The following is a 17664-nucleotide window of genomic DNA, read 5'->3' as shown; positions in this document are numbered from 1 at the left end:
TCAAAAGAAACAATTAAAGCATCAAATCAAAGTTATTCGATGTATATAGTTAAGTCATTCAAAGTAAATGACTAAAATATCAATCAAAGATATTCAGTGTATTCAACTAAGTTGTTCAAATTAAATGACTAGACATTGGATCAAAGATATTCAATATACAACTAAAGTTTGTTCAAAATAAATTACTAAACATTATATTAAAGATATTCGGTGGAGATAAGTCGTTGAAAAATATATTGTTCAAAAGTAATCAACTATAAGGTCAAACAAATTTATTTATTTTTTATCAGCAAAAAATGAAATTAAATTAAGAGGGATACAAAAGGGGTATCCCAACCCTTTTACATTACCCAAACCACATTAAGAGATTACCAAATAAAGGAAGAACACCCAAGAATGAAGAAGATGTGTGCTATTAACTACAGAAACTAAAAAAAAAGCCTTGCACCAGTAAGCACCCTGCCTTTATTGAAATGCTATAAGACTGCAGTTTCAATACCTCCAAAGCTCACCGAGAAAGATAGGTACCTCCATCAACTCATTAATATTCTTCAGTGTCTTCCAGTTGCTCCATATTGAACATTGGCTTCACCCTATAAAAACCAATTAACTATATGGTCTGCAACATCATTCAAAATAATTACACGCACCACACCTTTTAACACAACATCTGTTTCAGAATCCTTGATGTGGTAGACAACACCTTGCACACATTCTTTTCTTCAAGACAAATCTGGTGGCCTCAAAACAGGATGTAAGCAACTAGGCAAACAAAAATGTTAGGCAAAACAAGTCAACCTTAGAATTAACTACACAAAGTCGATCTATAATAGGTCGATAGAATAAAATTTGTTCATCTTACAAATTGATTCACTTCCATTATCACATTTACCAATTTCAAACTTGGAAAACTTATGTACCTACCCAAATTCAAGATATTTAGAGATATAATATAATCCTAACTAAGTTTGGTTTGTAAATATTTAACTATATTTTCTACAACAGTTTTTTTGGCTTTCTATAACAAACTCAATATATGAAGGATCAACTTAATTTCTTTGAAACATCATTCTTTCCACCTCAGAAGTACAACACTTCTTTTTTAATAAGAATATAAAGAATTTATAATAACTTATTAAAGTATTTATTTTAGTTATACATTCGATTTCATTATATAGTTTTTCATTTAGTTATTTAATAATGCATAAGAAATAAGAAATTTATAATATTTTACATTAAATTTTAATAATTGATGTAGATATCACTGTTGTATTTCGAGTGAAGTGATATTTGATGTAAATTGATGATTTCTACATTTACCAAACATATATGTGTAGAAACGATTTTTTTTATTTGATTTAGTTAGTTTAACTTAGTTGTTTGATATTCTCTAGTTAATTTCAATTAGAAAGGTTTACCTTTATATGTTCCCTTTATTGCTTTGTTGTTTTATAAGGATCTAGAAAGTTATGTAATATGGTTAGTTAATTAAATTGAAAATAATATGGATAAGACACAAATAACTATTTTTTTACAGATTTGGATCAATTAAAAAATAAGCAATGAATGGGGGAAAGTGATTTATAGTTGTTTAATTTATATGTATTGTTAGGGATTGTAATTACTTGATACTGAAGTTTTAGTTCATTTGTGAACCTTAGTTTGTTGTCTGTGATTTAATACACAATGTATTAATCATTTTATTTAAATTTTTAATTTTTTAGTTGAATAATTTGGAAATATTAATTATTATTTAAATAAAAAAAATCTTTTTTTTAAATTTTTTTTGTTTACGTGCATTAATTATTATTTAAATCAAGTCTTATTTTAATTTTTTTATATATTTTAGTTTATGCACATTTTACTTTGTTTGTTATAGGTATACTTGAGGGTTGTGGGTTTGATTTGACTACTTCCATTTAGTCTACTTGGATATCAATATGAAATGTACATTAAATTTTATAAAAATGATAAATGAGCCTTATTGGGTGTGAGTTAATCAAGAACAAAATAATGTTTTTTCTAAATGAGATAAGATGATACCTTTTATAAAAAAAAAGTTAAATGTCAATACATGTATAAGTAATTTAGTATCAAATAATTTGTAAAATATAATAAAGTTGGATAAATACAAATCACATATTTAAAAAGTACGTAAATGGAGTTGAAAAACTTTTGTTGGAATTTTCCCAACAAAATCAACTCATATTAGTGAAAAATTTTATTGCCCCTATATTAACTGTGTAAATGAACAAATATAGATCGTAAATATAATATAGGGACGTCTTATTTGTGACAAGTTGTTGAAGAATTATCTCACATGAAATTATAATCAAATTGTTGATATTTAAATGGTATCCCAAATCAGAGAGGAGAATATAAGTATGGAAGATTGAATAGAGGATATACTTCATGATGTGACTTATGAGAGTTTTCACTACTAAGTAGATGCACTAGTGTATGATAGATTGAAAGAATCTTTTGAAAGGACATGATACCAAGCAATGACACCTTACTGGATTGTATGTATAAGGAAAAAATATATACTTTGTTTGATGAGTTTGGAATATCAAAAAACATGTTTTTGTTACTAATTGCATAATATACAAAAAGAAGTTTGAATCAATACAAAGTAAAGGATAAGGGTGATACTGGTTAATAAAATGAAACAAAAGGTTTGTGGAATATTCCAATAATATCATGTTTAAGAGATTATTTGTTAGTGAATATGATGTTAAAATCTTACGTGACATATAACTTGGAAGAAAAGTGATAGACAATAACTTCAACATTCATTCAACTAATTCTCCCAATAGAAGAATTTGACAATCTTTTTCTAAATTTATTAAGTGAAGAGAAAAGCTTATAATTCGACTAATGTAGATTAAATGAATAATTTTGATAACTTAAGCAATGATCATAATTTCTGACTAATTTTGTATGTAATTTACAACCTTCTATATTGGTTGTGCACAAATTGCAAACATGCTATGGTATTTATGATGACTTCAAGTTGTAGATCATCAATAAATAACATGAGTGTTTACATTTGTGGAAATAAGGAGTGGAAGTGTTTGATGAGTATCAACAACACACTTTAAAGTTACATGTAATGTTATTATTTTATTATAAATTACTTTCCATGATGTGAGAACTTGAGTACATATAGTATAAACAGTTGTCATGCTTGTCCTATCCGTGAAGAAGATATTGGTTATGTACACTGAAACATAAAAGGAGACAATTTACAGTATAAATAAAAATTCTTTACTCGTAATTATCCATAATGTATATTGGAAAAAGTTTGTTAGAGAAAAATTGCAACAACATATTGTGATTCTGTCTAGATGCTTAAACCAACAAAGCATGAATCATGAAGCACCTGAGTCTGATCGATGCTAAAGAAAAAGAGCAGATCATACAGGTGCAAGTGCTTCATTTGACAGACATGAAAACACTCTGCAAACCTCTCACTTTGTTTGATAAGGTGTTGATAAACATTAACAATAAGTGCACATAGTTCTTAAAGCTAACATAAACATAAGGTATATTCTCATAAGTCTATATTGCAGAGAATGTCTTCACCATCTGAAACCAATAGAATCTACACTCAAGACAAGACAACATCAATATCTCTTGAAGTTCTAATTAAAGTTACACTACTTACTAACTTTCTTGACAAAAGTGTATTTCAACCTTGACCTAACTATCTATCCAATACAGTATGTCTTTTTTACCATAGTATGGTGCAAAAGGTTCTACTACCGAGGAAGATAACTATTGCCACCTATAAAAGAGATTGCAGGAAAAAGAGAATAATAATTAATGCTTCATGAAACAAATTTAATGTTTTTTGTTAGGATCTTTTATCGACAAGTGGATCAAGTCTACTATAGTAATTTGATAAAGAGTTGTCGTATTCTCTGATATTATAAAGTAATGTAGTAGTTGTAATGTCTTTCATATAAGTACGAAGTAAAAATTGTACGCATAAAATTGACTTAATATGAATTGCACAAATTTGAAAGATGATTTAAAGTGACAATAAAATAGTTGTTTCTAAATATGATAAAGAGTTGGGATTGAATAAATGTCAAAACTAATATGCACAAAGTGATTCTATTATAATATATTACAAATCTTTTGTTCCTTTAGGTCAAACAAAGTTTATCCTTTCACCTTGATTATCTTGAAAATAAACTATCATAATCAATCATTTGAGTTAGACTCATTTGATTTTTGTATTAACATTGGAACAACTACACCCAACTACTACAACTTTGTAAATCTTTTTTTTGACTTGATTTAGTTTAGAAAATAAAATTATTTTCAATAGCATTCAAGTTGGTAGTAATAGTGATTTCTTCCTTATAAAATATTAAACATAAAATCAAATTACATAGGAATGAAATATACTTGCATATATAAGTAAAAAATACTACATGAGTTACATTATCATTTATTCCAACAAATATTGATTTAACTAGTCATAATTATTGATACAATTCTTCATGAGAACATTCAAAGTTTTTGAACTAGAGTTAAGTCTTTTTTTCTCGTGTCCTGATGATCTCTCAAGACTAGCTTTTATCTTTGTTTTATACTTTTGGGTTTTGTCCTTTTTTATTAATTCCGTCTAATTCTTTAAGAAGATTGAAATTCTTCATTCACGCTTATCTGTGGATGCCCTAAGCAGATGTTCTTTCTTAGCCTCAGGTTTCTATCATGCTTAACCCTTTCTTGGCTTGCTAAGTGAATCCTTGCATCCTCTCTGGAGTTGATTCCCTCAACACCCATACCTGGCGCTCAGCATACTCAGGTCCTTCATTTGGGTTTTCTCTGCCTTCAATCAGCTGCCTTTTACTTCTGTTTTTCTGGACAAAAAAAATCAACCGTAATTCTCATAAGATCACAAAATAAAAGTACTGCATTTCATAGATTTTAAAAATTAAGTATTAAAAATTAATATTTTGAAATGAGAGAGATTAAGTTAAACTTTATAAATGAACTAATTTAGTATCTAATTTGATTTTTTTAAAATTAACTTTAATTCAACCCAGAAAAACTAATAGAACCGACTATAATTAGGAAGTGACGGTCGAAACAAAAATTATTTTAGGTGTTGACTTTCCCCAAGCACAAAATATATAGTGATGTATTTTGGTCTTAATTTTTCTTCCATCTAAAAGACTAATAGCGTCTTAATTTTTCTTCCATCTAAAAGACTAATAGCTACCAATTAATTTTATTGTTTCAGCCTCAAATAAATCTTAACCCTTGTTTTTCATCAATTCAATCCGGTTTCAATAAGAGAAAAAAAAACAACAATACCTATAAGATTGCAAGAATTTGCACAAAAAAACTACAATGTCCCTTTGCTGCCATTTCAGGCCAATGTATATACTGCGTCATGAAGACGCATGAATAGAGCATTTGCAACTCAAGTTTCAAAAAAAGCATATTTAACCACTTCTATTTTTACCAAAAAGATCACATACAACTTTTCCTGTGAAGGAATGAATAGCATTTAGAATAATCGCTTCCTGCAGTCTGCGGCTCCACAATAGCATGCCATTTGCTTGATCTTCCCATCGGAGTCCAACACGCTATCCAGCGCATAACCATAGTCATAGGTTAATTCCTGCAAAGGAGGTATGTTGTCCGCAGCAAACAGCATGACACGAGCCAACCTCAAATCATCGTGTGTGCTCAAAACACACTGAACAAACAGATTAGGCTCACAACAATGGTTTATAAACCTAGCAATATTTCCAGTAGACCCTGCATCAATACAAAACTCTGGCACACTTTCGGAACTTTGATCATCATATTTGTTCAAAATATCTTCAGGAATCTCTCCATCTTTTGACCTCCTCTCTCTGCCACCAAGGCCCTTGATTGTTTGCAAGCCATCTATCTCAAAAATATAATTGTTTTCCAACACGCTGTCCATGTCTTCCGTTCTACCAAGTATTCCTGTGTACTCACAAACTGGTGCTCCAGAAGGTATAAAATCCCAGGATCTTACAGCCCATCCTTTTTTGGCAGTCCGGAAAACCTCCAGACGATATCTAAGTCCTTTTTGAGAAGTTCGGTTGACACAACCAGGACCACAACCACATTTGGGGCCACATTCAAATACTACATCTTTGGCTTCTACTAACCTGCCACCATTCCGAGATACATAGGGAAAATCAGAGCCATTACGCAAAGCACATGCACATGTTGTTGGGTCATTACAGGAGCCTTTGCATTTGCATCCAGTGGCATTAGTGGGAAGTTTCACATTTTTTGCTACCTTAACAGACTTAAGGTATGTGAAACCTGTGGGTGGAACAGGGGGATCATCTACCACATTTGTAGCCGGAATGGGTATATCTTCTTGACCTCCAGTGATATCCTCACAAACCAAACCTCGTATTTCTGCTATAGATTGAGGTACACGTCCATTAGTAAAATATACCTGATTCGTGGTTAATGTAGGTTGCCCTTCAAGCCTCCTAAGTCGAAACTTAAAGACTTTAAATCCAGATATCCCTGTCTCTGACCAATGATTGACAACTTTGTACAAGCCATCATATGTGTACACTTTACCAGAGTAACTACTTGAAGAATCATGACCTCGAATCACTCTAACAGGCACACATTGCTCCGCAGAATTCTTGAGAGCTAGGTTCCCGCGCTCCAACTTTTGATCCTTAATTTGACGCTTATCACCAGTCAGATTATGACCACCTTGACCAGTGTACACAACATCCTCAGCATTATCCAGATCATCCTCATACATGCCAGATAAAACAATTGCAACAGCAACTGGAAATTCATAGCTATAAGCTTTGGCATAAGACTGGCCCATATAATCAATACCATTTAACCAGTGGCTATGAAAACCAACTGCAACCATTTCAGCACGAGAATAGAACTGATACCCAACTTCAATACCTGGAATGCTGCCAATTCTTTTCTCAGAGTACAGTATCTCATTATTTCCCATCATCTTCGTTATGGCCTTAAGATCTGGTCGTTTAGCCGTGGTCTTTGAATCTTGAGGTGGATCACCTTTCTTCGACTTTGAAGCCTTCTGAGAAGGCTTTTTAGCATCTATCTGCTCAGCGTCAGCCTCAGCCTTTCCACACCTCTTCTCTTCTACCTGGACAAATTGAAGATAATGTTTGTTGAATAATCTTATAGTCTCTTTGACTTTTACAAAGTCACTTTTATCTCCAAAAGCCCCATTCGCATTGTCCGGTTCCTCCTTCCCATTCTCTACTTCCACCTCACCCTTGCCGCACGCCAACGGCTTCTTCTTCGGCGGCAAAACATTCTCTTCTTCCACCACCATACTTTTCTCGCCGCCTCGCTTTCTACTGCGCTTCTTACCCTTCCTTGCCTGAACATCGATTAGGCAGTTGTTCTCCTTAACTACCTCCGCATTTGGTCCATTTAGTGCCTTCTCCGCTTTCTGCAGCTTCTCCGCTTTCTGCAGCGCTTGAATTCGAGCGCTGGACCTCCGCGGCGGAGTCGGAGAAGCCTTTGATTCTTCCAATTTCTTCGGATCCTTAGCTCCTTTAACGCCATTGGCGGCAGAGGAGTTCGATTCTGCACTCTTATCCGCCCTGGTGGAAACCATTAAATGCTGATGAACAACTTGGAGCGCCTCCACAACCATAAAAAAAAACTCTAGGGTTTGGAAATGATGGTAAAGATGAAGAACAAAGAGAATGTGGAGAGCGCTAAATAGCGCCCAAACGGTTCCAATAACTTTTAACTAGGGTTGCAACGAGGGGGCCTGACCCGCTTTCCCGAGACGGGTCGGCTTCATCCATCCCATTAAGTAATATGAATCGGATGATTGAGGAGAATCTTTATCGCACACTTCATTTATTTTGAAATTTAATTTTTATATAATATAAAAGTAAATTTTAAAAATGAAAATGTAAAAGAGAAAAAAAAAATATGTTCTGGAAAATTATTTTAGATCAATTATTTTATCTTTCAAAACTTAAAATAAATATTTTTACTTTTCGATTTCGATATCTAAAATTAATGGAGTGAAAAAGAAATTGATAAAATACAAGAAAAAATATAATTTTTTTTGCCAATTGTAAGTTATGCAAAACTAACTTCAACATATCAGGAGCTAAAAATAATGAATTTGTTCAGAATTTTTTAGTAAATTGCCAGTCCAGCTTGCTGCTCATTGCAACCCTTAACTTTTACCAGGGACCATTTTATTTGTGTTTATTTATAAAAATAAAGTGATTTTTTTACTGAATTAAGCGAAATGTTAATTTTTCATGTGTTTGTCTGATCCGTTTATTCTAAAATAAAATGATTTTATATTATTTAGTTAGTAAATAATATATATTTCTTTAATAAATGGTTTGTAGAAATATTTTTTTTCAAAAGCATTTTTTAAGATTTATCAAACTGATGCTTACACGTAATAGTCCATGCCCAAAAAAAACTCACATAAATGAATGGTTACAAACTCCATAGTTGAATGATCCATAAAAAAAACTCAAGAAATTAAACATTACCTGTAAACAGTTCAACATGCATTTACTCCTTATTCTAACCATTCCCAAATTGGTTACTTACTTTTCATTGTGAAATTATCATTTTCATGCCCAATTTGAAAACTTTTTGTCCATGAATCAAGGATTATTGTCGATTCAAACATCCATCAAATCATATCATATCTTATTGTAATTCACACAAATATCAAACCCCATCGTCCAACAAAAAGCATTTTCTTTTCCTTTATCAACTTCTCATTCACACTACAACTAGTTAGTTTTGTACACAATAGAATATCTTTTTATATGATGCAACTAATGACTCCAACTTTTTAAAAGATCATCTATGACCCCTTTTTGAAGAAAACTGTTTAAATATAGTCTACTAATTATTATTTGCTAGTATTTTAATATGCTTGTTATCTAGGGTAACTATTTACTTTAATAAATCAAACTTCTTAAAGGATATACAAATTATTTTAATAAATAGTTTATGCTATGGTAATTTAATTTATTAACCATTTCTTTCAAAAAAACTTAAGAAATTCAATTTAAATGCATAGAAATGTCAGATTGGAATATATAAGTGATTAGAAAATAAAACAAATGAAAAAGATAGAAATTTTTTTTGAGATGGATGTGATATACAAATTTTGGTTAATTATGTAAATAGTAAGTAAAATGCACATTGTGGTGAAATAATTAATATAATAGTTGTGGGTGTGTGATGAGAATGACTAGGAAGAGTAAAGACAAAAAAGTGAAAACAAAGTTTGTTTGTTTTATTTTTTGTTAATGGGGCCAATCATATTTGGTTGGTCTTTGTTGAAGAAAGTTCAAAGGTCCTATTAAAGGATACCAGTGGTAATTACAAGAAAAAAGAGAAATTTTTTTTATGATTCTGCAGGAAGCAATTAAATAGAGAAGAACGAAGAAGAACAGAAAAGAACGGAAAAGAAAAGTGAAAAAACGTTAAAAAAAAACTAAAATCTGTTATATGATTAAAATAAAAGAGTAAAGTTACCTAAAGAGAAAGAAAAAATTAAATAAACCTATGAATAAAAACATATTATATATAGACTAAAAAAAATATATTTAATATTTTATCCATTGCTTTCCAATCATTTCTTCACAATAACTTTCAATCCACATCAAACCCTACTACTATCCTTTTCTTACACAATTTGTCTTCTTCTTGAATAACATCTTCTTCATCCTCAAACAGATTATTATGCACTTCCATCTATTTTACAACTTTCTACAAATGTACTCCCCCACATAAAAAAAAACACATGAATATTTATTTGTTACTAGCTATTTCTATTGTTCTGTTTTAAATAGCTGAAATATTAACAATTCAGAAAAAAAAGCAACACTGAGAAATGTGTAAACATGGTAACATCTCATTAGAAATCATATTTAGAATTTGTAGTCTTTAATGATATTATGGACGCATTATTATATTTTGATATGTTTAAATAATCATTAGTTCTTTGAAATGTATTTTGGAGCTCAAATAAACTCTACACCAATCAAGATTAAGGAAGTCAAATCCCTTTTTTAAGTAATAGAAAAATAAAAAGGATTATGTGTGAAAAAGAAAATGGTTCAAGATCCCAAACAAAAAGAGAAATAAGTCAAAGTTTGTATTATTATATAGTACATTACATTTGAAAGTGCCGTTTTATACTAACATTACTACTATTTAATTAAATGCATCCATTTAAATCATAAAATCAAAACAAAAATTAATAAGTAAAATCTGATGTGTAAAAATTAAATGAATAAAATGTTTGTAACCCTCTAATCATATTTTAAAAATGATTCAATTTTGTACTTGAAAACTTTTAAATTGTTAACTCTCCATTAAGGTAATAAAAACTAGTAATCCCCATTAACAATAAATATATCAACTAAACTTTTCTGACGACAAGGCAAATCTGCCTATCCACACTTGTGAAATTGATGTGCCAAAAGAATTAATTAGGTTCAACAATCCACTGCAAGTACTAAATTCTTTCTGACTGGTTTTGTAGGAAAACTTTTTGAAATATTTGACATTTCACATATTTTTATTTTATGTACTAACAAATAAAAGAAACAATTTGAGTATTCTCAAAGTTTGACCAAATGCTAATTATAACGTTGTAGGTTACTTTTTTTTTTTTTAAGTATGTAGGTTACTTCTTAATATATTATCTTAGAGATTATAATTAATTATAGTACATGTTTAAGAAAATCAAAACCTTTCTATTAAAATAACATCTTGAAATTCACATTTAAATATTAATGAGTTTCTTAAATACCGAGAGGGGTTTCTAATAGTGTACATAAACAAACTTAGAAAATTAATTTATTTTAACAATAGTATGTCTCTAAAATTACTTTGATAATTCTCCACTGATTATATCTGAATGTAAAAAGAAAAACACGAACAATTTTGGATGTATAAAATCTTAACATGAAAACTGGAGAATGAATTTTGAGGTTCATCTTAGTACTCTTACACACCTACACGTGTCAGTATCTCGGGGCCACATAGTCCTTGACTTGGATGACCATGGTCAGAAACCTACACCTCTTGATATACGTTTTTTCCCATTGAAACTTGTCTTTGATTTTCTTTGCGCCTTTTAGGGTATTAATTATAATAAACTTGTACGACTAATTAATTTTTTTATATTTGTTTATTTGACCTTTCTATATATTTTGACCTTTTTCTCTCCAAACACTTCATCAGATCCTTTGCTGCTTCTGTCTTCCTTTTCATGTGTGTCTCCTTCTGTTTCTCCACTTTACCTTTTTTCTCTCATTTTTCATACAGATCCTCCTCTTCTTCTTCTTCTTCATCTTCACCATATATTTTTTTTCAACTCCTTCATTATTTTCTGCATCTCTTCTATGGCGGTTTTACCGAGTACCTCCTCCACCTTGGAATTGACCATATCTATCCCTGGCTTTGCTTCTTCACCAACTCTTCTGCCTTCATCATCTGGTAAGCACCACACCCACACCCACACACAGACAACAGTTTATCTGTTAATTTGGCTGTTTATCTGTTAATTTTGCTGTTTATCTTTTTCTACAATTATCATACTTCTCTTCGTCTTTCTCATTTTGATCATACCCTCTTAAATTTCCTCCCTTTTTTATGTTCTTGTTTGTTTAATTTTATGTTAAATTCTTTTGATTTTTTTACTTCTACAGTTGTATTTATCATGAAGTGGCCCCTGTGTTAAATAAACGTTTTCTTTGGAAAGGGATAATTTACTTCTTTCCCTACCCTTTCTTAGATTAAAATTAAAGGCACGACCGCATGAACCCACCAAGGTTTTTATCTTTCATCTCTCTCTGGTTGGTGCTTGAACAGAAATGATATCTGTAAACATCATACTTCCAATCTTGTTCTTAAATGATATATACTGGATCATGTACAGAAGATCATATGTTTTGGTTTGGTTGAGGTTTTTATTTTTTGGAAGTATGTGTGTAAATAAATATAAGGCACTGTTTGGTATTACAGTGAAAGAATTGGACATAAACCAAGTACCTCTAGAAGAAGATTGGATGGCATCAAACATGGAAGATGAAGAAGATAGCAGCAATGGAGACCCTCCCCGCAAGAAACTCCGTCTCACAAAGGAACAATCTCGTCTCCTTGAAGAAAGCTTTAGACAAAACCACACCCTAAACCCAGTAACCCTCCAAACTTTCTCTCTCTTATTAAATATGTCATTTAGATAATTAAGCACTGGTGTCACACGTAACTCATGCTTGTTAATTACATATAGTTCCACTGAGTAATAAGTTTATTTGGGTTTTTGATTTCTTGGTTTTGTAGAAGCAGAAAGAGTCTTTGGCAATGCAACTGAAGCTGCGACCAAGGCAAGTGGAGGTGTGGTTTCAGAACCGTAGGGCCAGGTAAGGCTAATTAATCCTAATTAATAAAGTGATGGAAAAATGCCATTTATTTTCTCATTTATGAATGGACTTTAAAATATAGTACTACTACCATATATATAATTTCATCATCTTAACTTTATATATCCGCATTTTCTGTGGGTATATAAGGGTATATATATATAGAGAGACAAATGTCAAATGTTGACAGAATAATGATAATTATGATATGGACCTCATGAATCTGAATCAGATTCTATACCTATTTCACCCGTACAATCTCTAAATAAAAGTGAAAAAACGATCATTTATATTTTAGGTTCACCTTCTTTCATATAATTCCTCATTCACAAGAAATATAGGTCATAAGGTGAAAGAAATCTGGGTATAAACATAGCTGAAATAGTTGGATTCAAGTCAGAACTCTATTTTTGTTACTTATAATATATAAGTTAATGATACAATAATAATAAAATATATTAGGTCATGAAGACATAGCAATGACATGTGAGAGTAGCTAAGCTGGGTGTTCAAATATATAGGAACAGTTAATGATGTAGTTCTAGTGTTAAACCATAATTTCAGCTATGGCAAAGAACATAATCATGTTGTCCAAATTAAAGTAGACAACTCGATAATCATAGCACCGCATTGGTGGAGTTTCATTTGGCCTCGTGTGCTACACTGATCATCACTCCAATAAGTGTGACTTTGACCACTTCATTTCGTACTTTAGACCAACCATGCATTTCATTTTACAAATCAATTATTAGTGTTAAGCATAATGTATTCACTTATCATCAGCACTTATCCATAAAAGCCTAGGGTTTTTCATTTCCTTAATCATCTTTTTCTCACAGTTTCTGCATGTTTACTTAGATCATATCTTCTGCCATGTTGCTCTTAGGGAGCGTTTGGAATAGTTAATAGGAAACTTGTGAAAATAGCTTGTTTATAACTTTAATAAGCCTTTCCTTAGCTTATTTCAATACATTTTTTTAATGTTTACTACATTTATTTATTTTAATTTATTTCAATTAATTTCATAAATAAATGTAAGTCATATATCCTCAGAGAAAAAGTGTTTATTAAATAAGTATTTAATTGAGTTATTTAGCTAAAAGCCTGCGTCTTTTTTCTCTTCCCATAATAATTATTCTCCTATAAGCTGTCTTGCATATAAATTTACCACAACTTTTTTTAAAAATTTTTTTACCAAGTTTTTGAAATAAAAAAAGTATTAAGAAGTCTTAAACTTACTTTCATTAATAATACATATACATTTTGTAAAACCACTTCTTACCTTATGACAAGTCTATAACTGTTGAACCTTTTTTGTTAAATTATCTCACGCCTCTATATATTTTTACGGCATTATTAATAAAAATTATAAGAGTATTAACTAAAAACAAATTCATAGTTTTATTTATAAATAAAAGAAAATAAATCAATAATTAAAATAAATAGATATTAGTTTTACAACTTTCATTTTAATTATTTTCCTAATATGTTTACTATAGTTTTTAGCATTATTTTTTGGTGATCTTTTAAGTTGATACGCAACAAACATTCTTGCATTGTGGCGAAGGCAAAAACTTATCCCCCACACCGAGTTGACTTGAGAAGCATTAAAGGCAAAGTGATGATGATACATTAGATGAAGCCTGTGTCACCCATGCAATATATGTGAAGCAATTAATGAATATTTGTGGTGAATGAGTATTTTTATAAAAAAAAAATGATTTTGACGAAAATGATGTAATGCAGGAGCAAGCTGAAGCAGACAGAGATGGAGTGTGAGTACCTGAAGAGGTGGTTTGGGTCACTGACAGAGCAGAACCGAAGGCTTCAGAGGGAAGTGGAGGAACTGAGGGCCATGAAGGTGGGGCCACCCACCGTAATTTCCCCACACTTTTGTGAGCCACGCCCAGCCTCCACACTCACCATGTGTCCCAGCTGTGAGCGCGTCACAACCACCGCCGACAAACCGCCATCCGCCGCCGCCACTTTGTCCGCTAAAGTTCCCGCGCAGTCCCCTCAACCTTCTGCCGCCTGTTGACCCCTACTTCGGATCTAATCAGACACATGCAAAAACTAAACTAAATCTTTAAAACTATAAATTTAATGAGAAAATATATGTGTTACAAGAAAAAAAAATGTTTAATATATAGTAGTTTTTACAAAATGCTGCTTTTGGAAATGGAGGGGGACACTATTAGTTTGGAGTTTGTTGTAGTAGTACCTCTTTTCAAATGGTCAATGAATATTTGATTATTTGCTCTTTCTATTCACATTACTTTTATGAAAATGATACAATTAACCCTAATTAGTTTCAGATATTATATTATATATATATATATATATATATATAAATAAGTGAATATAATAAAGTTATTTTTTTATTTTCATTCTTGTTGGAGATTCCACGTCGATTAAAGATTATGATATTTTATTGTATATAAGTGGGTACAAACTTCATTCCATTAGTCGGTTTTATGAAGTTGAGTTAGACTTAAAGTCTACTTCATAATATGGTATCAGAGTCATTTAAAGTCTATCCTAACGACTGTTTGGTGAACTTATCAGGCCAGCCGTTATCGGACCACCCATAATATGTTATCTCACGCAAGAGTTGTCACTCTCAACATAAGGGAGGGGTTAAGTTAAGCTTAAAGTTCATTTTGTAATAATTTTTTTTTATCTAATTAATGGTTGCAATGAATTATTTTCTATCATTTATTCTTCTACTATTAAGTGAAAGATATTCTTCTATTCTAATCTTCACCCTTAGTCACACACCAATTTTCCTAATCGATTTTTAAAAAAAGAAAAAAAATTAATTTTGAGTTCATGGGTGAAACCAATTTTCATGTTCATCGGTGAAACAACTTCTAAGTTTTTAGTGTTTTTTTTATTAATAAATAATTATATTAATAAAACGAAATATTTGAAAGACTAATTCTTATATAAAACTTGAGAACATTTATACACATAAGAGGTACAACTCTCATGTATCTATAAATAATACAAATGGAACTCATTCGAAGGGTAACATTTGTTACTTGTTAATCACACAAAAATCAACCAACAAAAAATCAAAAAGAAAATTTACCAAATGTAGAAATATCTCAACCAAAGAATGACAAATGTCGCAACCATATGAGTTCACGTTCCACTCATATAAGCACCCCTCTCACTCTCTTCATTCCCTCCACTACAAGAAAATCATGAAATAGAAACTAAATTTAGAAACAAAAATATAATTAGTTGTTATAGTGACTAAAATAGAGACCATTTTAGAAACTAAAAAAATTGGTTTCTAAATTAGTTTCTATTATTGTTAAATAGTTTCTAAATAGCTGCCAAGGTTTTAACTACCAATTATTTAGATTCTAAATTTGGTAGTAAAACCTTGGTTGCTAATTAGATACCAATTTAGAAACTATTTAACAATAATAGAACCTAATTTAGAAACCAAAAATATTTTTAGTCTCTAAAATGGTCTCTAATTTAGTCACTATAACAACTAATTATTTTTTGTTTCTAATTTATGATTTTCTTGTAGTGCTCTCACCTTCACTCTTCTCTCTCACGTTCTCTCCTATATTCTGCTTAGGTTTCACAAATTTAGCAACTGCACCATCTGCTCTTTTCGGTATTTTTAACTTGGCGCGATGTTTGAACTTTGAAATGGTTTTCCGAGCGCGATTTTTTAACTTTCAAATGGGTTTCTGAGTCTATATATACTCATTCATTTCCGTCTTAAGAACAGGTTAGTCTTCACCCTTTCTTTTCCTTTTTCTACCTTTTTGGGTTTTTTTGATTTGGGAATTTCGTATTTTGATATTTATGCATATTGTCTTCATCTCTTTTACGAGTTTTTTACTTTATTGTTTTCGATATTGTTGTTTCTCTGATTGTTACGTTTTTTCGCACCATAAAAATGATTTTTTTTTAGTTTTCTTATGAAAGATCCTTGCTTTTGATGTTTATGCCGACTCTCTTCGTCTCTTTTTCGTTTTCTTTGCTTCAGTGTTCACTACAAGAAAAATCCAATTTATCTACAGAAGTAATCCGTAGTTAACAGCCAAAATCCGTAGGTAAATCAACATTATCTACGGATTACCCACGGAAAAAAATCGGTATGTAATGTGGGCATCGGTAATTTATCTACGGATAATGTGTCCGTGGGTAACAAAAACAGCAGTTACCCACCCACTGCAGTCCGTAGGTAATACCCACTGATTCCAACTCCGTAGGTAATTTTAATATACTTTATTTTTAAAATTTTAATTATTATTTGAATTTTTTTTTATTTTCAATTATTATTTACATATTATTTTTTGCCAATTTTTATGATTATTTTTGTCAATTATTATATATGATATGAGAATTATAATTAATGTTAGAACTAAATAAAAACTTTAACCATTACACCAGTCAAGTTTTGTTGTCATGTTATGATTATTATTATACTTATGAGTATAATTATCAATATTAATATAATTAATAAAATACAAATTAAAAACATTATTCATATATTTAATATTATTATTATAATTAATATTGTTAAATACTCTTAATATTATTAAATATTCTTAATATTCTTAAATATTCTTAATATTATTTTAAATTCTTAATATAATTAATTATTCTTAATATTAATAAATATTCCTAATATTAATAAATATTCTTAAAATTATTATATATTCTTAGTATTATTAACTATTATTAAATATTAAATATTATTAATATTATTAATATTATTAAATACTATTAATATTATTATATATTATTAAAATATTAAATATTAAATATTATTTATATTCTTATTATTAATATTATTAAATATTAAAAATTATTAATATTAAAAATATTATTAATATTATTAAATACTATTAAATATTATTAATATTATTAAAAATTATTCATATTATTAAATATTATTATTAATATTAAAAATTATTCATATTATTAAATATTATTAATATATTAATATTATTAAGTATTATTAATATTATTAAATATTATTAATATTATTAAGTATTATTAATATTATTAAGTATTATTAATATTATTAAATATTATTAATATTAATAAATATTATTAATATTTATTAATATTATTAAATATTATTAATATTATTCAATATTATTAATATTATTAATATTATTGAATATTATTCATATTATTGAATATTATTAATATTATTGAATATTATTAATATTATTGAATATTATTAATA

General features: G+C 29.6%; 2 protein-coding genes across 2 annotated transcripts; one reads left to right on the top strand and one right to left on the bottom strand.

Annotated features, from left to right (window-relative positions):
* Positions 1-5323: 5323 nt before the first annotated feature.
* On the bottom strand, positions 5324-7799 carry SUVH4 (histone-lysine N-methyltransferase, H3 lysine-9 specific SUVH4-like protein). The gene has a single exon (XM_068612284.2). The coding sequence runs from the start codon at positions 7667-7669 to the stop codon at positions 5528-5530; it is 2142 nt and encodes a 713-aa protein (XP_068468385.1). The 5' UTR covers positions 7670-7799; the 3' UTR covers positions 5324-5527.
* A 3456-nt stretch (positions 7800-11255) lies between these two features.
* On the top strand, positions 11256-14710 carry LOC137810823 (homeobox-leucine zipper protein ATHB-17). Its single transcript, XM_068612283.2, has 4 exons — positions 11256-11514; positions 12043-12215; positions 12361-12440; positions 14187-14710. Exons 1-4 carry the CDS (start codon positions 11421-11423, stop codon positions 14476-14478), a joined length of 639 nt encoding a protein of 212 aa, XP_068468384.1. The 5' UTR covers positions 11256-11420; the 3' UTR covers positions 14479-14710.
* Positions 14711-17664: the final 2954 nt, after the last annotated feature.

The sequence above is a fragment of the Phaseolus vulgaris genome, chromosome 2 (genome assembly GCF_051622355.1).
Source record: "Phaseolus vulgaris cultivar YP4 chromosome 2, ASM5162235v1, whole genome shotgun sequence".
Lineage (NCBI taxonomy): Eukaryota > Viridiplantae > Streptophyta > Magnoliopsida > Fabales > Fabaceae > Phaseolus > Phaseolus vulgaris.
Note: the sequence above shows the minus strand (reverse complement) of the source record. Positions and strands in the feature narration are given on the sequence as shown.

What these genes read in the sequence shown, in the direction of transcription:
- SUVH4 (XM_068612284.2), bottom strand. Translation starts at nt 7,669, where the DNA reads ATGGTTGTGGAGGCGCTCCAAGTTGTTCATCAGCATTTAATGGTTTCC.
- LOC137810823 (XM_068612283.2), top strand. Translation starts at nt 11,421, where the DNA reads ATGGCGGTTTTACCGAGTACCTCCTCCACCTTGGAATTGACCATATCT. An exon ending in TCTTCTGCCTTCATCATCTG is followed by an intron (nt 11,515 to 12,042) that starts GTAAGCACCACA and finishes TTGGTATTACAG; the next exon opens with TGAAAGAATTGGACATAAAC. An exon ending in TTTCAGAACCGTAGGGCCAG is followed by an intron (nt 12,441 to 14,186) that starts GTAAGGCTAATT and finishes GATGTAATGCAG; the next exon opens with GAGCAAGCTGAAGCAGACAG.